At 34.6% G+C, this 21,123-nt stretch overlaps 1 protein-coding gene and 9 non-coding genes across 11 annotated transcripts; 5 read left to right on the forward strand and 5 right to left on the reverse strand.

Moving 5' to 3' along the window:
- Positions 1-1,322: 1,322 nt before the first annotated feature.
- Positions 1,323-3,779, reverse strand: nhr-14 (Nuclear hormone receptor family member nhr-14; the record flags this gene model as incomplete). Of its 2 annotated transcripts, none has more annotated exons than NM_171743.6 (6): positions 1,323-1,916; positions 1,963-2,158; positions 2,209-2,696; positions 3,082-3,282; positions 3,337-3,568; positions 3,638-3,779. In NM_171743.6, 6 exons carry the CDS (start codon positions 3,775-3,777, stop codon positions 1,869-1,871), a joined length of 1,305 nt encoding a protein of 434 aa, NP_741861.2. In that variant the 3' UTR covers positions 1,323-1,868. The 2 variants fall into 2 exon arrangements, with proteins under 2 accessions (NP_741861.2, NP_741860.2); NM_171742.6 differs by having other exon boundaries at positions 1,599-1,908; positions 3,638-3,777.
- A 200-nt stretch (positions 3,780-3,979) lies between these two features.
- Positions 3,980-4,329, forward strand: T01B10.13. Its single transcript, NR_071706.1, has one exon. It is a non-coding gene; the product is annotated as an Unclassified non-coding RNA T01B10.13 (non-coding RNA).
- Positions 4,330-6,768: 2,439 nt separating this feature from the next.
- T01B10.14 lies at positions 6,769-6,912 on the forward strand. The gene has a single exon (NR_071707.1). It is a non-coding gene; the product is annotated as an Unclassified non-coding RNA T01B10.14 (non-coding RNA).
- On the reverse strand, positions 6,771-6,914 carry T01B10.8. Its single transcript, NR_071708.1, has one exon. It is a non-coding gene; the product is annotated as an Unclassified non-coding RNA T01B10.8 (non-coding RNA).
- Positions 6,915-9,479: 2,565 nt separating this feature from the next.
- T01B10.9 lies at positions 9,480-9,660 on the reverse strand. The gene has a single exon (NR_071709.1). It is a non-coding gene; the product is annotated as an Unclassified non-coding RNA T01B10.9 (non-coding RNA).
- Positions 9,510-9,643, forward strand: T01B10.10. Its single transcript, NR_071710.1, has one exon. It is a non-coding gene; the product is annotated as an Unclassified non-coding RNA T01B10.10 (non-coding RNA).
- Positions 9,661-12,894: 3,234 nt separating the features above from the next.
- mir-788 lies at positions 12,895-12,972 on the reverse strand. Its single transcript, NR_024001.2, has one exon. It is a non-coding gene; the product is annotated as a pre-microRNA mir-788 (primary transcript).
- A 1,450-nt stretch (positions 12,973-14,422) lies between these two features.
- On the reverse strand, positions 14,423-14,710 carry T01B10.12. The gene has a single exon (NR_071712.1). It is a non-coding gene; the product is annotated as an Unclassified non-coding RNA T01B10.12 (non-coding RNA).
- A 772-nt stretch (positions 14,711-15,482) lies between these two features.
- T01B10.11 lies at positions 15,483-15,631 on the forward strand. Its single transcript, NR_071713.1, has one exon. It is a non-coding gene; the product is annotated as an Unclassified non-coding RNA T01B10.11 (non-coding RNA).
- Positions 15,632-19,337: 3,706 nt separating this feature from the next.
- On the forward strand, positions 19,338-19,358 carry 21ur-13013. Its single transcript, NR_071714.1, has one exon.
- Positions 19,359-21,123: the final 1,765 nt, after the last annotated feature.

Genomic DNA, 21,123 nt, shown 5'->3' on the forward strand with positions numbered 1-21,123 from the left:
AAACGTTCTACTGTATATTTTACATTCAGCAACGCTTTTCACAAAATACTTTTGAAGTACTGTCCAAGTTTTCTGCAAAAGAATGCTAGCCTATTTTTCTTGACTTCGAATGTCTAGAACATTGTGATTGCCGAATTGTAAAATTGAACCTTTTTTAGTAGTGACGAATTTTTAATAAAGCTTAGTTCAAACATAACATCTCTATTTCTTCATAAGATTTTTTCATAAAGTAAGTCTTGATTATTTCCGATCTTTATTCTGATGACGATTTACCCGGTCAATATGATTTTTTCTAAAAGTGATGTGGTCAAACAATTGTGGTTATATTCATGTTTTATTCAGAACCAGGATCTAAATCGTGGGTGATGTCATCGAAACCTGGTTATGCAGGGCGACCAGCTGAAAAAATTATTCCCCTTTCTAAGACTAAATAAATTAGTATTTCCTATTGCGAAATTTGTGTTTTAATTTGTTGAACAAACATTTTTGGAGACATTGACGTTGGAATGTTCAATATTTGGGCATATTAGCTGAATTATTCAGAGCACAAAATTTTCAGGATTTTTGATTGATCTTTCAACTCTTTGAGGATGCTATGCAAGATAATGAAAACAAGTTCTAGAACAGCGATACTATCATATTAAAAGCCAGTGGATTATTAGTGCAATCAATAAATTTTACCATGTTTCCCCATTTGTCCACGAAACAACGACGTGATGGTCTTATCATCAGTTCGAAGCTTAACCGCCATAGGACGTGCATCTTTCGGTCAGATTGTGCGTTTGAGAAGACACCCTTTCATCGATGATGTATTGAAAAATCGGTGAACCTATCACGTCATGCTTGGATATTTGCCCCTTGATTCTCCACAATAGCTGCTGATCATAACTTAATGGGTCATATGTATATCTATGTTTGGAGAATTTAATTCATTCAAGTCATTTATGTTTTAAGAAAAGATACATCGACAGAATTGAAATCATCAAATCCGATTATGTCTTTTCAACTCTGAATTCTATGTAGAATCATGGAACACATTTTTAATAACTTTGAAACGGCGTAAAATGTGTTCGTTTTCATTATTTTGGTGGAGCACACAACTTCATACTTTTGCCAGCTCACAAGTTTCTGTTTTCAAGCCATCCACATTATCACGAATGTGATGAAACAGCACACCATCACTTGACAAATCACCTAATCAAATTCCTGTACGTGAGCATGTTATCAGTTCACAATCATCGACTATCAACCACGGCCTTTCATTTCTGAACTTTTCTTACCTCGACTAATACTGATGATGAAATGTTGAGCATAAAGCATAATGTGTAAAAAAATATTTTATCATCAAGATACTTGATAAATATACAATTTTCGATTAAAATGTTTTAATGTGGTAATCAATGAGCGTGAAATAGTGGAAGGAACAAACATTTGAAACGAAGGAAAAGGAAAAAAAAATCGAATTCTTGGCAAAGGAGAGAATTGCAATGAGAACACTGAATATAACACGTTTCAGTATTGGAATTTTGTTTTATCTGGTGAGTAAAGAATATGTGCACATGGCTGGAACAAATTATAACCGATTTGACTAGAATCGTGGGGGGTTGGCTTTGTTTTTTTGCTGAACGAATAGTTGTTGTTTAGGAGAGATACAAGATTGTGAGTTAATTAGGGTAACAAGAATATAACTTATGGGTAATAAGTGAAACATTGAGGATTATGCAAACACATATTAAGGCGAGTCTCTAGTTAAAGTTATTATTAGAAGCCAAAAAACAATTCAACTATGACACATAATGAAAGAACTATTGGGGAGAGGGGATACTGTAGTTTCGGCACTTTGTCCTTTCTGTCATTTCAGGAGAGTATCACTTTGACGGGCATTGACTGAAGATGACATCCGAATTCCTGTTATACTAAATTGGATTAGGAACGCTGGGTTTTTGAAATTCGGGCTCTTACCGACTGTCCCATAAAGCTCATTGGAGGTGAAGCTGTCTGTGGCATTGGGAGGAGAGGGAACAATTGTGGGTTGTTCATGATCTGTGATATTAAATCCTTGTTCATCATGATATTTGTAGGAACAGTTGGAGCAGATGTCACTGGAGGTTGTGCAATTTTCGGCATCATTGGTTTCATCTCGAGAGGTGGAGTCTCACTGAAATATAGGGTTACTGTAACGCGAGTATAGAAAATTTATTTACATACATTTTAGGACTAATTGTGTCTCTCTTGATAACATCTCCAAGCCCGAAAAGATCACTGAGCGCTGGAAATTCCATAATTGAAGAGCTGACCGAGATCAGAGATGGGATAATCATGAGAAGTGAGGAAACACGAAGTGATGCATCAATAGAGTTTTGTGTGTTGCTCATGTAGGCGAAGAGGGTTTTGAGCAATGCATCACGGGCCTCTCTGATCCGTTCGCGGGTGTTATTTGAAATTCCGACCACGTCTGGATTGAGAAGCAACAGAGCTTTCAAACAGCTAAATTCTGCGTGATCCGTGCGAAGTCTTCGGAGAGGTGTCAACAGCTCATCGATAATTCTTGTGAGGGCCTCGAACAACTCTGGAGGATGCGAAGCTGAGATGCTCAGCACTTGATCGTTTGGAAGAACAAAGTGTGGGAGAGCCATGCTGCGTTGCAAAGTTCCTAGTAGTGTGAATGCAGAGGAGAACTTTTTGAGCAAGAGGACCTGAAAATAGGCAACCATTCCGTAAGATGTCACAAACTATCACATTTCAAATATTCTCTAGTCTTTGTTGATTGCAAACAGTATCGATTCCCTTCCGCTACTACTCTCAGTTTTCCCAGCCATATATCATGTGATGATAGATAGAAATTGGAATAGGAAACATAGAGGAATCTTTAAGAGGCATTTCTCTCATCTCTTATTTCTCATTTATTGTCGAGACAACATACAGTTGATCGGCACGAGTTCAACAAACAGAGAACACTGCCAGTGACGTACATGATCGTCATTTCTTCGGTTCAGATGATAGATGACATATTCTATTTTAATTCTTTAACCGCGCTGTTCTATCTCTTCTTGCTGTTTTCGCTACTGTTCATCTTCTCACCTTGTCAGCAAGTGGTACTTCAGGTAGCGGATGCAACATATTGGTCCATCCAATCAAATAGTTAACAGCACGCTGACGGCTGTTCTTCATTTCCGATTCGTCTCTGAGAAGTGCATTCATGCTTTGATTGCTTGCAAGACGATGTTCAATGTCAAGAAGCATTTCAATTAATTTGCGTGAGACGGAGTTTCCCATCACTTCCTGTAATGGTAAAAAGTTAGGACTGACACGCAACATTTCAAATGTTTCACTTACAATCTTGGGACTTGGTGTGCCCTCCGAATCAGAATTGTTTTCTGAGTTGGCTCCACTCCTCTTTCTGCGCTTTGTGCTACCAATACGATCCCGCTCGTTTTGAATTGCTTCGGGCTTCATTCCATCGGCGAGGCACTTTTGAAAACGACAGTATCTGCATGCATTCCTATGATCTTTGTCAATGTTGCATTGTTTGTTGAAGCGGCAGGTGTACTGTAGATTTTGCCAAACGCTTAAATGAAGAGGGTTCGTTAGGTTCAAAAGATAACAGGATGGTTTGTATCCGATCTCTTTGACTTACCTGCGACGGAAAAACCCTTTGCATCCATTACATGCGACTGCTCCGTAATGTTTTCCGATAGCTTTATCTCCACAGACTACACAAAAATCAGCAGATGTGGAAGTTGATTCCGACAGTGATGTACTGATTAGAAAGTCCATCTGTAAAAAAGAGATGAAGGATTGGTAATGCGATGCGTTAAAGGAATCAAAAGGATAACACATAATTCTCGAGTTCAATCATGTTATGCAAGAAGAGCAACATCATTTTTCTTTTCTTGTTCTGGACACACATAAACTCTACTACTTCTTCTGCACTCAACGGAAATTGATGGGCGGGGTTTGGTGCTGAACAAGGAAGTATCTCCTAGAGTCTTCGCCCGCCTCCATGTGCTATATTTGTGCTCCAGGCTTCTGGAGCAAAAAGATACAAGGCCACGCCCTTTTGCATTTCTCCACAACGAAACGTTCATAGAACAAAACAAAAGATGGTGGATACGGCAAGGGCGGGTAGAAGAAGAAGATGAAGAAGGGGTCTCTTCCATTGCCGTTGCTCTCTATTTTTTGTGTTTCGTTTCAAAGCAACATTTTAGAGCACACTACACACGAGATGCCTCTCAATTTTTCAATTTCAACCACCACCACCAGTGTCGGAGGCGGTTGAAATCTGAAGAAGAAGAGAGGAGAAGAAGAAAAAGCCGGATAACATCACTTTATGTGTTCTAAACTTGGATACTAGTAGACTTCATCTTTTGAAAGGGCAGAGGAAAATGACATAGTTGCGTCTCAAATGATAATATGATTAAGTGAAGGGTAATAGTGGGAAATAATGGGAATGGAAGAGCTAACAATGACGATAAGAGAAAGAAAAAAGAGATCAATTGAAAATCACGGTCGATGAAAAGTTTGAACTTGTTACTCAGTTACTCAGTTACAGTTAAGTACCATAAATTTATAAAGTATCTCAAATACCATCTATCCGCCCTTATCTTTGACAAGTGTAGAACAATGAAAAGTGTGGGTGTTTAGGTGTTCATCATCCATCCCCACAAACATACACACTCTCCGTTTCATTGCTCAGCACCAACATCACCACAAATAAACAAAGCAAGATGATAGCGAAAGATCATAGTGTCAAGCTTAAGAACCTTAGAACAGGACAAGTGATCAAAGTGGAAGGTTAAGAGCAAAAAAAGACTTGAGTCGGTTTCGGCACGTCCGCGAGAATTTATCAGTCACGTCGTTCCCGGCGGGTTGTTACTGATATCAATGTTTGAGTTACATAGCTCAAAGAAAAAGAGGAGGAAAATGTTGGGCGGGGCGTAGGCTCACCACCTAATCACGAATGGTTTCACTGATAATTATTGAAAGTCTAAAAGATCTTCAAAGTCTTTTATTCATTAGAATGATAAGACTTTAGAAGGCTCCTTTTTCACACCACTGACACCCGACAAATTCAGACACATGCATTGCGCATCTTTGCATTGTTTGTCGGCCGCCCTCTTCTCATCTCTCACTCTCTGCCTTACCGTAAGATCATCGTTCATAGAGAAACTACGTCATCACAATCGTTCGCAAAACTTGTTGCGCATCATAAAGACCATGCTGCGGCGCGAGATGCAGCGTGAGGAAATATTGCGGAGACCAATTGGACGCAGATTGTCGGACCGCTAGAAGTCAGTGGGTACAGTCAGGAGGCAGATGTCACAAAAGGGATACTTTCTAAAATTGGCGAACTATGAACGACGAAGGTTGAAAGAGGTACGTCCAACTGGTCGTGACACATTGGATCAAGAAGAGGACTTTCCGATTGGGATTTGATCGTTGTCGAATAATCGCCACCGCCGTATCTTTGAAAATTTTAAGCCGAACTGTACATAGAAACGGACTGCAACAACCCCGTGGTGTGATCTTTTTGATTCTTTATTTTAATTGAAAAAAACTTGTTCTTAGTTTTTGATCAATCAACTATCATTAAACTGGGAAGCACATAGACCGGAATCAGCTTTTAGTCACACCTGTAGTTTCACAAGATTCTCCAGATTCTCGCAATAAATACACTTTTCGACTTTGCAAAGTGTAAAAAAAATACATTGGAATTAATGCAACAGATATGCAACCGACAACACAAGGGAAAACTTTTATGAACTTATTTTCATTCACAAAAATATCTGTTAAGCTTTGTGGAAGTTCATTTAATGTTGACTGAAACTCTAGTTTATATATAAAGGGCTTGATTTTTCCGAAATATAAAATAATTTTTTTTTCTTGGATCTAGTAAATTTGTTTCATACAAACTATCAGGATTATGTTTAGACAAAAAACGTGACAGATATTTCATGATGTTATGTAATGTCTCTCATATGTTGTGCTTTTTGTTTTGAAACTTCAATGACGCCTAGAAAAACAGGGAAGTTTAAAAATATTATGTAGAATCACGGTGACCTTCATGTTCACACTGTAGGTCACTGTAGGAACTGAGTGAGTTGCTTTCAATGTGTGGCAACTTCATGGCTGGAAGCAAGTTGATTTCTTTCACAAAGTCTGATCTTTAGCAGTGCTCGACATCTACGTTACTCTGATTTTTCAGCTCAGCACTTTGACACCACTTCCTTCTTCATTCGAAGAGAAGTGGGCAGGTGGTTCCACATTAAACGACATATGCGGATCTGAATTTCTCGTAGGTGGTTCTGCATTCAGATCTAATTCGAAAGCTCAGAATAGAAACGTCAACTAGAACATAAACATGTTTTTCAAATTGAGAGATATTTTTATACTTTTTTTGCTAAAAAGTAAAGAGAGATATCCTTTTGGAAGCTCACTAAACTATTTTCCACCACTTCCTCTTCTTCCTGGTTGCTGCCTGGGGCACTGGTTCCGACATCATTGGGCGGAGGTTTGATGATTAAATATGTATATGATGTTTTATCTGCAACGCCTTCTCGGCCACCTATACATTGATCTCTAGCCCTATATAAATCCAGAGCATAACTCAAGCTTTCAGATTCTATTCAAAGGGCCTTCAACCTCTTTTGTGCAGGAGTCTAAATTGGTACACAAAATTGGAAAATGAGGAGCTTGATGTTTGAATGTGTCTGAACTTTGCGACATCTTTCTTTTCTTCCCGGTCCAGAAAAGCAATAGAGTTGCTGTGACCCGAGCTTTGCTCTTCTCGGCTCGCTCCGGAGAGCTCTTTGGAGCACAATCTATCCTATTCCGACCAGCGGCCGTCGGCCAGCACCACGTCGTGTTTCAAAACTAAACGCGGAAGCATTTTCTTCGTCGTCTTTCACTGCCCCGTTTTTCCCTCCGGAGCAAGAGAAAAAATGAGAGGAAAAGAGGCCGGACAGGGGCAAGAGTTCAGTGTTCAAAGTCCGAACTTATTGAGTTCCGCACGGATTTGCATTAAAGTGCTAAATGTTTGGTAATTGAGTCATAACTGCATAAACGTACAGGGACAAAAACGAAAATGACTCTCAATTAGGTGCGAATGAAGTCTCATTTGCAGAAACAATTAGAGCAATATAATTTAAAACCAAACTGCTTACTATTAGCAAAATGCGTAGTTTATTAGTTTTCTTGGGTATAAAAACATATTGTGTGAAATCTTATTTAATATTCTAGAGTGTACTGCGTTTATAGTTTAAACAATCAACTTTAAAACAGAATGTTTTCGCATGAAAGTTCGAAAAACTTATAATTAGTACAATTTTCTGGATATGAAACTACATATGCACTAAAGTATGTGTTTACAGGTGATCATAAAATTAAGCTGTTGAATTTAGCAGTTTTGAAAAAGGAAACTATTTCAGTGATCAAACCTTAAAGTTAAGATGTTTCAAAAATATAAGTACATTATTACGCTTGAATAAATAAAAGATTTCTAGTAGTCATTTTAAAACTCCAAGAACTGATTAGTGTTATGATCAAAAACTATTTTCTATCTCACATGGTGTTGTATCACAAAGTTTACAATAAATTCAACCTTCACATGTTGCTTGAAAAATAGGCAGCTTGAAACTATTGGCCAAACTATTTTCTCGAACTTCAATCCAATTGTAGTTTCTCGTGTGATTATCACAAAATATACGTTTATAGAACTCCGCAGTGCAACCAAAATCATAAAACGTCTATATTTAGGTATCTGATTATATGTCAATTTATTTAATAATCTCGCCTGCAGAGATTAGTTCCACAAAGTCGAAAGTGATAAACCAAACGACGAGAAATCATATCACATCGGCCATCACGGTCACTACAATACAAGTGATCTTTAAAATTGGACGATCAATATTTTAATTTTGAAGAATCACAATACATCGTCCTTTTTTGATGGCACAAACAAAATAAATGTTCTTCAAACTTTTCAATTGTTTTCATGTGAAACATCACCAGCCGTATGAACATTTAGATCAATTGAGGAGTTGTCTCATATTTGGAGACATGTGTTTTGTGTATTGGAAAAGTTGACCATAAAAACAATTTCAGATCTTTCAACATGTGGTTTAACTAAATCAGACAAATACTTCCAAAGTTCACTGTGTGTATGAAATTCAATTATCAGGCTGTTAAATATACACCGATATGAAAACATAAATTGTAAAAATTTGAGAAAATAAATAAGGGAAATAATTGTTGTAACATCTAGTCTGGAAAAAAATCAATAAAACCAATCATTTACTAATTGCTGAAGTTAAACTAATTAGGGAAAGAATGAGGAAATGTAAATCGCCGCGCACATTAAACTTACAGTACTAACAAATTGCAAAATTGATAGCAATTGTGAGAGACTCATTTCAAAGAGGTCAGTAATGGAGCAGATATAGTAACCAATGATTCATAAGTTTTACAAAACACGAACGGATTCCGTAAAAAAACTTATTCTAAAACATTCATTCTTTATTGTAACGTTATTTCTCTCAATTCCATATCCTACGGTATATATAATTGCTCTTTCACTAGTCTTGCGCAGTTTCTATCAATCTCTGAGCCCATATTAGTACTGTACTTTTGTGCACATAGTACGAAGCTCTTAAATTTGATTTAGGAACATAGAATCAACCAAACCGTTAGTTCTCTCATTTTCTAGTGGAAGCCGCAGTTGCCAATTCAAGCAAACTAATGTGTGTCATAATTTATGTGCTAATTTTTTGAAGTTTGATATGTGACATTGCCTAACTATGTGATGCAGAAATGTATGAACTCTTTTTGCAATAATTTTTATTAGTTCGGTCTAGAGTATAATATAGTTTCATAATTGAATTCAAAAAATTTGTGTCTTTGTTCTCGGTGATGTAATTTTATCAGAAGTCTTGACTGGATTGCTTTTACTTTCTAAGTACCACAAACAGTTCCACTAATATTGATTATTAAAACATTTTGATACCATTGAATGAAAGTATTTGATAAAAATGAACTGTCATTGAACAAAAATAATACTTAGCAATTTTCATTACATACCTTTAATTCTAACTTCAAGTCTGTTTCTAGAAACTTTTGAAGGCGAAGTACTTCGTAGTATGTGCGCTAAGTTAATAATGATATCAGTCTGATACCACTTGAGTATGCACATTTGTGATCTATGCCCAAAACACATTTTCCTCGCTCTTGGAGCTCGGAATTGAAATTGATTAATATCGTTCATCGATCATGACCCGGAAATTGTTGCCAATTCACCAAGTGTTTCATTACATTTCTCATCACATCTGCTGTTTGTGTGTTGATCCAGCCCGAGACAAGCTTCCTCTCGATTTTTTAATCTTCTCCTTTTGGCTCCCTTGTTTCCGTTATGTGTTAGCACTCTCGACTTTGTGCCCTCTCCATCGCCCTTTTCTTCAATTTCAAAGCTCTACAGGAACTTTGATTTTTGCGCCTGAGAAAAAGGGTCCGAAGAGCTATATTTTTCGCTATTTTGCTTGCTGTTGAAACGTGCGCTTGTGCAATTCTGAATGATCTTTAGAAGAGGAGCAGACGCAATGATGATGATGGCAAGAGGATGCAAAGACGACTAGAGTGGGAAGGAAGAACAAAAACGAAGAAGAGGAGAAAAACGGAGCACGGCGTCCAAGAATAGAACAACCCGGAAGAGTACGGCGGTAGCTGTGCAAGTGGACAAAAAAATCGCGGTCGCTTAGAGAAGCAAGCGGACCATTTTGGTGGTTGCAAGTGGTGTACGTGCTAGTGGGACTAAAAGAATTAAAAAGAGGAAGAAAATCGGTGAATCGGAAAATGAATATTGAATATAAAATAAAAATTCTTCTTGAAAAATAAATTAAATCTGGGAAGAATGCAAGGAAACGATCAGAAGTCTAAAAAAAAGCAAACAAAAATAAGACAGACAACATAAGGGGAACTCAATTAGCGGTCTCCTTATTGTAGTAAATGTCAGTTGCCGAGGGCCCAGTTTTCGAATTCTATTCACAGTAGTGCCACAGAAACCGGAGACCCAGACTCCGAGCTGCAAATAAAGTTCACAACACAAAAAACAAAACTACAATATGACATCATTTACAGATGTAAAAAAGTTTGCAAACGTTGAAATAGGCATAATCTATTTTTCGAGGGATCATCATCGTTAGACTCGTTTTGCAGTTTTGAACTTATAAACTTTTACATGTTGGGAATGTATTCATGTTTCAAAGATGAACCAATGATTGAAATTAAACGTATACAGTAACATATTGAACTTTTATCGTTTTATAGATGCATGCACCGCTCTAAACCACGATTCGCATGCTTTTTGAACCTCCCGGGGACCATTGTTCTTTTTCTTTTCTCTCCGTTTTGTGAAAAAAAGAAAGAAACGTTGCAAACATCATAACACATGTACATAGAATAAACGAAAACACAAACCATGATTTGAACATGTAGGAACACAATTTTCGAAATCGTTCAACCACACTGTGCTTTGATGAAAGTTCATGAAGAATGCTATGAAATATCAAAAATGTTGCTAATGTTGATTGAATTTTTACCAAAAATTTTACGCTCACGTAGTGCTTTTGAAATGTGATGTTAGGCACAATGTAATAAGTTTTAAGTTGAAATTTTCTTTGTGGCTAAAAAATTTGATTAATATTTGAATTTTAAAATTTGATTAAGTCTGGGGTTTAATTCCTCTTGTCAGCAAGCTTCCACGTTATATTTATTTTTGGAAATTTGTTGAAAATGTGTACAATCGGCACTAGAATATTGTAAAAGTCAGGACTCAGTTTATATAACCGGGAGCGATCATAATCTAAATGTTTTAGCACTGTTGACTATCCTATTTATACCACCAGTAGTTCAGGGATACACGGCAAGAAATTTCAACAGATCGCCAAATTTTAGCTGTCAGTGTTTGGAAATGTAGCTCCAAAATATTCTAATTGTCCCCAGTAATTTCTGAAAACGCTTCACACCGATTTGGGACGTTTATAAAAATACTGCGTTTTCCACAATGGACGAACAACTTCTCGTTTAAAATTTTAAAACATTGAATATTAGGCACAAATTAATTTATAAAACCACTAAAATTCAACAATTTTCAAAAATAAGATGGGTTTGAAGCGTCTCTTAAAGATGCATAATAAAATTTATTAAGACAATGAAAACTAGGTTATCTTAACTTTTGAGTTTCTTGGCTACTATTTGTACTACAAATTCAGTAAGACTTCTAACTTTGGTTGTCAATTTAAAATCGGATTAAAAAACACAAAAATTAGGGATGCTACGAATCTTTGTGGGGACCTCCACTTATGTCGTTTGCTTCTTGACCGTAAATCAATAAAAAAACATAGAGTAGTATTAACAATAATTTTTTTTAGAAAAGTAATGTTCAAATCATGAAGCTTATGATTGAATAACGTATTCACTTCCAATGTTCAGCAATGTGGAAATATCAAAAATCTTGGTATATAAAATGTTATTGATTAGGATATGAATCATTCGAAGTGGTTTTGAGCAACTTTTTGTCATTGTGACTTCTATTCAAAGTAATAAAATATTGTACCAGATCCTAGTACAAAGACTATATGGTTTATTTTTCCGGACCCAACTATCATAATATTATGCAAAACGATCTCTGTAATGTGTGTTGCTCGTAGTACGTACATGAATATTTGACGCATTGCGCGGTACTTGCAATGACGGATTATTCAGCAGTTTCAGTGCAGGAAGTGAAAAATTGATCTTTATTTTAGTTGAAATTTGGAAACGGAGCATCTTTTTTGCAGTCAAAAAGGGAGATCACATTCAATGAAGAAGGATTATAGTTGTAATTGAAAAGGTGAATAACTTCCGGCTAAATCTCGATCGAACGGGATTGTATCATAACATCACAAAAGCTTAGAGGAACATTTGCAACAAAAAACAGAAAAAGAGAATCACGAGTGTGAAAACTGAAATTTTCGATATGAAAAAACCCAAGCTTTTTATAAAATCTGTTAGACCGCACTCAAACAAATACAATAAAATTTTTAAACGTTAGTTCATGTTGGTCATTGTGATAAAAGCTCGAGTTATTCCTGCAATTTTGATTTACGCATTTTTACCAACTCAGGTTTTATTTTTTAATTGCAAAATTGAAAAAAAAAACACACAATTTCTTACGCTTTCCTTGAAATTAATTATACTGACACTCATTCAGATACACTTTGATAAAACAAACAAAAACGAATGAGAAAGTTTTTATTTTTCTTTTTGCAGTTTTGCATTTATAGATGTTTTGTGTACAGGTTTTCTGAAAATAAGTTTAATTCTAGAAATGATTAACAGTGTTACGAATGTTTTATTGAATACATCAAGGCTGAGAGAACATTTTAGTCATCAAGAAATTTGTTGTTCGAGATTTTAAATTATTCTATAGTTTGAATGTTTGAAAAACTGCTTTAATCGCAACGATTTGAAGAGAATTACTGCTGGCTGGCAACCGAATTAATAAAAAAAATTAATACAACTGATTTATTGACTTCTCAGAAATCACAAAAATAAAAGAAATTAAGAAGGACAAAAATTAGATCAATCTGATTTTTATTCCATTTTGCGCCACAGTAATAAAAAGTAAAACTGGAACACGCTTCTGTGTACTAATGATTTCTTCTTTTTTTATTTTTTATTTCTCATAACTTTAATGTTTGCAAACAACTAAGTAGTTACGATAAAAGAGAGTTTTCACAGCGATAACTTGTTGGAATATTTAAACACTTTTTTCAAAACGATCTGTCAATTTATCATGACAGTTAGAAAATATTTATGCTAATTTCAAGTGCAAGCAACTCACAATTTTGAAAACTGCTATTCACTAACTTTTCCACGATTCTAATCCATTTCCAGATTACTTGAACTCTGCAAATGGAAGTTAGAAGCGGAAAAGTGAGCTTCCAGCTGAAAATTTGTAATACGCACAGAAAAGTAAACAGTCTTTTTGACGTTTTTTTCATGTTTTCTAGACTTTCGACCTTTATTTTGTACTGTCTCAGATGGGCGGCGCGTGTTTTAAATGTAGTTCAGGTTTATGGAAATTCTTCGTGTGAGGGCAGAAAAAGGACACGTATCATTACGACAGGACATCAGACAAGCTGCAGGAGACACGAAGATAAAGTGGGGAGAATAGTCTCGGAAAAACTGGCTAAAAGTGCAATCTTCGTATCAAACAATCTACTGATCATAGTTCAATACACTTTCTGGTTTGAAAAACAGATTGCCAGACGGTTTGAATGTCAGAATTATACTTTGAAACGATAATTGCAAAGAAACTATGGCATGTTAATTCATATTTTGATCAACTTGATGAAAAGTATTGGGTATATAAAAAGTGAAAGTGTCTTGGAAATATTATATGGAAAACATCAACACTGTTGGACAGAATTCAGAGTAGACTAATAATACTAATTTTGAAAAGTGACAAAAAGTTGAAACTTTTGTAATAATGTTTTTCTTGGTTTCAAAATGTGAAAAAAAGCCTTCATTGAAATTCAATCATTTTTCAATGCCGCAGCAGTACTTCTGCGTCCACTTCAGTATTGTATTCAAAAAACTCATATTTGAACCCCTATTTGTAGACAGGCTTATTATTGCCCTGTTATTAAAAAAATAAAACTACAAAAACTTATAAATTTGAGATGTATGTCAGTAAATTGTTGCTGCTCAGGGGTGCGCGAGAAATTGGAAATTGACGACAATCAGCAATCAGACATCGGCTAATTCGAAAATTGCAGAAATTGCTGAAACTGTTGAATCTGCCGAAATTACCAATTGCTGTCCACATCTAATAAGTCACACGTTAACACACTTTCAAAGTTAAAAAGTAAAATTAAGCAACAAACTCATGATTATGCTCAAAAAAAATTGCCAGAAATTTTAAAATAAAATTGGCGCGTACAAAATGGATTTTTTTTCCTAGTGAAACCAATTCAAGTGTTCCTTTATTTTAATTATTATTTAGTTTTTGCGATTTTACAAAGGTCTTGTAGTTTTTTTTTTAATTTCATCGAGATGATGAAAAAAATTTTAAATTCATACGATGTAATGCTCAACAAACCAGATTTATTGTCAGACCATTTTGAAAATATGAACTCCAGATGTTGAATGAATCGAAAAAGCAAAAGCAAGGACAAATATGGTTTATGAAACGAAAAGGAGAATAAGTGTTGACCCAGGGTGTCCGGCAAAATTTCCATTTCTATTCATATTCTATTAAAATGAACATGATTCAATATGGTAGCGAAACTTATAACAGAACACACAAAACATGCAAGCTTCATTGTTCTGTTCCACTAATTGTCATTTCATTGAATCAGGTGTCACTTTTGAAACGCGAACTGTGTGACCTGAGTAACCTATAACTTTCATTAAACGATTCAAATCTTCCCAATCGTCTCTTGTTCTACTTTCTAACCATATTGTTCAGTTCACTTTTCACATTCTTTCTCATTTAACCGACATCTGCTTTTTTGACTCATGAATCATTGCATTACGGTTAAGCAGGTGCCCCCTTCTGCCCCCAGAACCATAATTGCACTGTTCGTCGTCCCCCGGTTGTTCCCTCAAACACTACAGCCAAATCCTATAATGACAAGGTGTTGACACAGAAATGCGGCTGCGTGGCATCTGTTCTTTGAGTAATTCTTTGTGGTTGGTGAGAATTTCAATTTGTTGTTAGCTTCATCACTGTGCTCAGTCACGTTTTTTTCAGAGCTTTTCAGAGCAAAATTTTTACAATTACAATCACTAGTTGTGAGCTTCAAACACAGAATCGCACACTTTCTTGGGTTTGATTCCCTTAAAAAAAACATTATTTATTTTCTTAATTAAGACGTGGCTTACTTCTGTTTTCTTTTAAACAATTGTTCTAGAATAAACATTTAAGTGTGAATGAAAACTGCAATAATGGATTTTTAAAATTTTTCTTTGGCGGAAACCAAACTCATCACACTTTCAAGTGGCTTGTTCCTTCAGTTGCATTTAATGTTTAATCATCAAACACAGGTAAGCTTTTCAATTTAGTGAAAACTTTTTTTTGAATACTATAGATTATCCATTAGTGTGGCACGGAGTTATATTTTCCGGATCTTCAGCGACTGCAGAGTTGATTTTTTCAACCGATCTGAGTGCAGTACCAATAGATATTCCGGACTAATAGGAAACATGCCTATGTTTTAAATTTTCAGATTTGAAGAAATCATGTCATCTAAAAAGTTACCTTTGGTTTTAAGTGTGCTTTGTATTGTGATGCTCATACATTTATTAAATACATATGAGAACCATCACGTCTATTAAGTATCCACTACTAAAACCAAGAAGCTACTACCTAAAACCAAGAAGACATTCACATTGATATGTTCTCGGTTATTTACTGCTTTTTGTTCAATGTTGAATCAAGTCGAATATTTTAGCATGAGAAGTAACACATAACAATTGAAAAATGAAGGGGGTGGAAACGGAGGAGTGAGGTATCTCAAGGCTGTTCCGTTCTTTTATTCTTTTTTATTTCAAAAACTAAGAGAAAAGAATGAGAAGGAGGTAAAACTTTTTCACGAATCCTTTAATTGTCGCCACCTCTTCTTCTCCCTCTGCCGGACATTTCTTAATTGGTAAGACCACATTTACCACTATGCGGGGAATGGACCTATTTCTATGTGTTTCTCCCCCATTCTTACTAGGAACTATGTCATTCATTTCATCCTTGTACATCCGCTAGATGTTGCCGTCCATCTATCTTTGTCAGTGCTTTTTTTTCTGGCTGATCATACTTCCTAGCTGCCAGATGGGTTCCGTGATAGAAAACGATTAGAGCCATGTTTCTAATGATTCAATTGTGTACTTTTAGTGAAAGTGAGGTCTGTGTTCCTTTGTTTGGATCGGCTTCATATTGGTCCCCCAATCTGGTTGTGCGTTTATGTTTGTGTTCGTTTCACGACCGTTTTAAAACTAAGTTGTTATGTATCTTAGTTCATTCTATTGGTGCTTTTCACTCAAATTTTAAATTATTCGTTTATGAATTCCTAATATCGTTGGGGTACTTTTTCTGTATTTTTGAATACTAACTCATATTCAAAACCAGCGAGCTCCAAAATTGTAAACTTCGACAGAAAATTATATAATATGTTATATCTATTTTAACATTTGTAAGGAAGCTTTGATATTTTAATAATTCTAAAAAAACTATATTGAACATTTGACAACTGCGATGAAGCAGGTGTTATTATATAAATGATTTTAGGATGTTTTATACATTTGGTCTATTTTTCAAATAGAACAAATATAAATGGCATTTTCTAGAAACAATCCAATTGAAAAAATATATGAATTGATTCGTATTATTCTATTGGTAAAGCAAATATTAAAGTGATAATGATCTCGCTCACAAACAGAGTTTGAAAAATTTAACTGTCGAATTTTCAACTTTGAATCCAAACTCAATACTTTTTTATAAAATATTGTCAAAATGTTTTGAGCAGTTCAAGTTTTTTTTGTGAGTTTTGTAAGTGATGCTTATTTTTTATCAAATATCCTTATAAGGAGGAATAATTATTTTAGCTCAAAATGACCCTCAAAAATTAAATTGTATGATGAGAATTTTTAAAACGCCTTGCAACAATTTTTTGTGGCTATTCAAAACTTTATTTAAGAAGAAGCTAAAATTAACATAAAAGTTTCTAGTTCAATTTTAACCGTGCTGCAGCGGCCGCAAATTGATTTTTATCAAATTAAATAATTTTTTGTATAGGTAATTTTTTAGACGATTAACTTCCAACTGAGCTTTTTTTTATTTGATTTGTTTGACAAGTGAAGTTAAAAAAGTTGAAATATAATTGACAACTAAAAAGCAAGAGATACTCAGCTGGAATGTGTCTGCTGTTAATTTCTACTATCCCTGGGACAATTTCCTGAATTCGAACTAAAACTCCACTGAATAAAATCGCCCAACTTCTTTATGATAAGATCTGAAAAGGTTTACAAGTCAATTACCTGGTTCTCATTGTCTATTCAAAATCCATTTGACATTTACTACTTGTGTGTTTATCACTCGCTTCATCCCTCTTTCTTTCATCATCTAAATGACCTCGTTAACCACCAGGCTTTGCTGTAAGTTCGTAAATACGTTTGCGAAAACTCAAAAAGATGAGGGCGGGAATAAATATGTGACGTCGACAAAGAATAGGGTATAATTAAGATAGAAATACTAATAATAGAGTATCTGGGGAGCTCTAACTCAATGTTACGAGAAGAAGAAGAAGAAGACGCTGAAAACAAAACTTTGATGACGACAAAAACCATGATTACAGATAACAAAATATCGGTGTTCAAAATCGAAACAACAAATCTTTTCTTCACCATTTCGTTCTCTTTTGTGAAGCATCAATTCTGGTTCGAATGAATAAATGAATGAATGAAGAATGGAACTAGGCTTAGATTATATTCTACTCTCGAACATTCATCTTTTCTTACCTCATCCTCTGCTTCAATTTACTATTTGTGAGTCCCACCCTTTCTCTCTCTCTCTCTCTCTCTCTCTATTTCGTCTTTTTTTCATTGGCGCGAAAACTGAAAAATAAGGAAGATGCTTTTTTCCTACATTTTTTCCCAACTACAAAACTTGATGATGCGCACTTCTACTCTTCCCCCTTTTCCCCACCATGCGACAAAAGTAGTTTTCTCACAATCAAAACCGAATTGAGTTCGAGAAGTTTTTCGCCTTCTCTCTTGCCGAAATGTAGGGAGAAACGTGATGGGACATGAGTGTCTACGTTCAGTTTTTTTTTATACTTAAGAATTGGAATGGCAAAAGCTTTTTTATCTGGATTCTAGAGGTGGAATATGAACTTTGAAAAAAGTTGAGTGAAGAATTTTTTACGTAAATTTCTGATTATACGCTTATTCAATCAACTTTAGATAGATCTATAAAATCGTTTTGAGTTTGTCTGCATACATTTCTCTCACAAACGTTTTGCGAGCTCAATTTAACTGTTAATTTTCCTAAGTCTGTACATCTGAAAAAAGTTTCAAATTCATATATTTTTTGAGATTTCATTTTGCTTAAGTGTTGGCAGCATTTAGAGCTATGACTACTTATTTAAGGAGCATTTCTAAATTGGCAAAAAGAATTGAAAAATAAAAATTGTGTAAGAATGTAACTGACGCTCTTCCATATTCAAATGAGGACTAATAAATTAAAACGTTTCTTTAAATAGAGAAAAAACCGGCAGAATTTCGAATGGTCTTTTGAAAATATTCAGAATCAATATTTAATAGTCAATACAATATTTACAAATTCCTCTTTCAAGCATAAACATTTCCGTTTTACTTTTTATAATTAATTACTTTAAAATTCCATACTTCAATTTTGGAATTGGCTCAATAATGAACATTTGAAATTGTCGTCTAATTTTGGGTGTACAGGTCAATTATCTTGCGTTTTCAGCTTTATTAAAATATTTAAAAGTCGATGGACGAAGAGATTTGTCAAATTTTTTAACCAATTCTCTTCGTCCATCGACTTTTAAATACCTTAATAAAGCTGAAAACGCAAGATGGTACACATCTATAACCAAAATTAGACGACAATTCCAAAAAAAATTGTTTCCAGGCGCTGCGACAATATGTCGGTCAAATTTCAAATTTTCACTAATTTTGGGCCATTTTTCGAGCCACCATAACTTTTTTTTGAAAAGTTTTCAAGAAGTTTTATTATGAAATTCGGTGTTTTCAGACAATTTTGAGTCTAATAAAGCAATAGAAAAAAATTCGACTACACCACCTTTACTTAAAATACAATTTTTCAATTTTTAAAAAATTTTTGAACCAGCACTGTCGAGAATGAAACAAAAAAAATACATTTTCAAATACGAATTTCATTTTCATGACTTGACCAAGTGAATCCAACAATATTAAGAAAAAACATTTGACTGAAAACAAATAATCCAACTTCGACATAATTCGTCATTTTTATCTGCCTTCAGTTTCTTTTTTAAGAAAATCCCTGACACTTTCAGGTTAAAAACACAGCTTTAAAAAAGTCTATCATGGCCATTAAAATCCATCGAAATTTGTAACGTTTATATTTTCGGCAACTCTAAGTTGAAAAAAGAGAAGGCTATTTGGGTGATTTTCTTATTTAATTTTTCTTCACCTTTTTAAAACAATAAAATTTGAAAACACCAATTTTGAAAAGCTCTAAATTTGTAAAAATATCTTATGTTTCGTTTGTTTAGTAAATTTTCGTTATTTTTCAAAAAACTTATTTCAAATTGACGCTTTGTGAATTAAGTTTGTTCGACAATTAATCTATTTTTCAATATTGATAACTTTTCCTTTCAACTTGGCAATTTTACATCTCCATTTTAGATCATTCCATACGTTTCTGCCTCTTTCCAAACATGGAAAGAGGAGAGGGGAAATGATTGCACACATAAACTGTGATGGGCTGTTCTTTTGGAGCAAAATAAACAAAAACGGACGGCGTTTTCCATTTGACACGCCACGTTCTATTTCATTTTTGTCTCATTTTACAGAACTGTTAGTTTTAATCAAACTTTTATTTCTATACGTTTATATTTATCACAGAGTAGTTTTCTATGAGAGTATAAAATTTATATACATAACTTTGGCATCACACGTTTTACCCGGGTGTCTCAAAAAGAAAAGGATGAGAATTAATGAATTACACGTAGCGTCGGCATTGAGCATTATGTAAATAAAATGATCACTATTATTACGTATGTACATAGTGAGAAAAACACCGAGCTCTTGCACAATAACCGGCTCCGTCTTGCTTTTCTTCCTGACTGTCTGACTGCTTGGAATGGCTGCACAGCGTGTCTCGTGGGGTTCTGTTATTTATTTGTACTCATTTTAACATGCCTGAAAAACATGCTTTAGTCTGTCTTTCTTAGGTATTACTTTCATAAGGAAAAAAACGATTCCTAGTTTTAGCACATATTTTGAAGATTCTTTTGAAAACCATTTATTCAATTTTTTCTTGAAGTAATTTGTATGCCGCCTAAAATTGTACCTTTAAAGTGTTTGTAAATTGAGCTAACAAGACATTCGTGCTTTACTCATTTTTGTTTTTTTTTTTCATGTATTGCAAAAGACGTTAAAATACAAACATTTTGGAGTATCTAGGACATTTCTGAAAATAAGAATATAAGAATTTGATTTCGTTTCTGACTTCATTTTCCTTCTGTCAAATTCCAAACCCCTCATTTAACTTTTCTTTCCAATCTCCGAATATCTAATTAAGCTTATCACAGCCTCCAACTTCCTCCTCGTCATTCACTATTTCTAGGTGGTCTGGGTTTTTCTTCTCTAAGTCTCTACCTTATTTTCTGACCACAATTTTAAGCACCATTCAATTGTTGCTCTGAAAAATAGACGGACGATAGCTGGCACATATGTCAACATAAAATCATCTGTTTATTTGCCCCCATTATCAATCAGACCTCTTCTCCACCTTTTACCGCTTTATTTCTCACAGAGTTGTTGCTATCAATTCACAACACCACAGGTGCTATCACATGTTTTGTTACCATCATTACTGCTTTTTTACCAATTTTGATATGAACATATATTTTAGCCTATCATTTAGTTAGTAACCTATTGCCTTCGGTTTGCAAATTGTATTCCTTTTTAAAACTTTGTGAAAATATACTAACTTGAACACTCACAAAACATTTCATTTTTTAATAGCTGTTTACAATTTTGTCATATGATAATATTTGTGATTTTTCGCTTTAATAACCTGGAGAACATAAACTCCGAACTTGGGGTCTTAAAGGTAACGGTCGAATTCTAATAAATTACAATTTTTTAATCTTATTGTACTTTTTCAAATTTTAATTTTGCAGCAGAACAGTTTGATCTACAAAAATGAAATTTCTAGCATTGTACGCTATTTTACAGTGTTGTTGCGACTTTCAAAAATGTTTTATATTATCGTATGTTTCCAGGCAACCATATGCCTCTTTCCGCTTTTAAATAATTTATGGCGTTTTGAGATAGGAGTCCCCACTACTGATTTATCTCCTT

The sequence above is a fragment of the Caenorhabditis elegans genome, chromosome X, assembly GCF_000002985.6.
Source record: "Caenorhabditis elegans chromosome X".
Classification (NCBI taxonomy): Eukaryota; Metazoa; Nematoda; class Chromadorea; order Rhabditida; family Rhabditidae; genus Caenorhabditis; species Caenorhabditis elegans.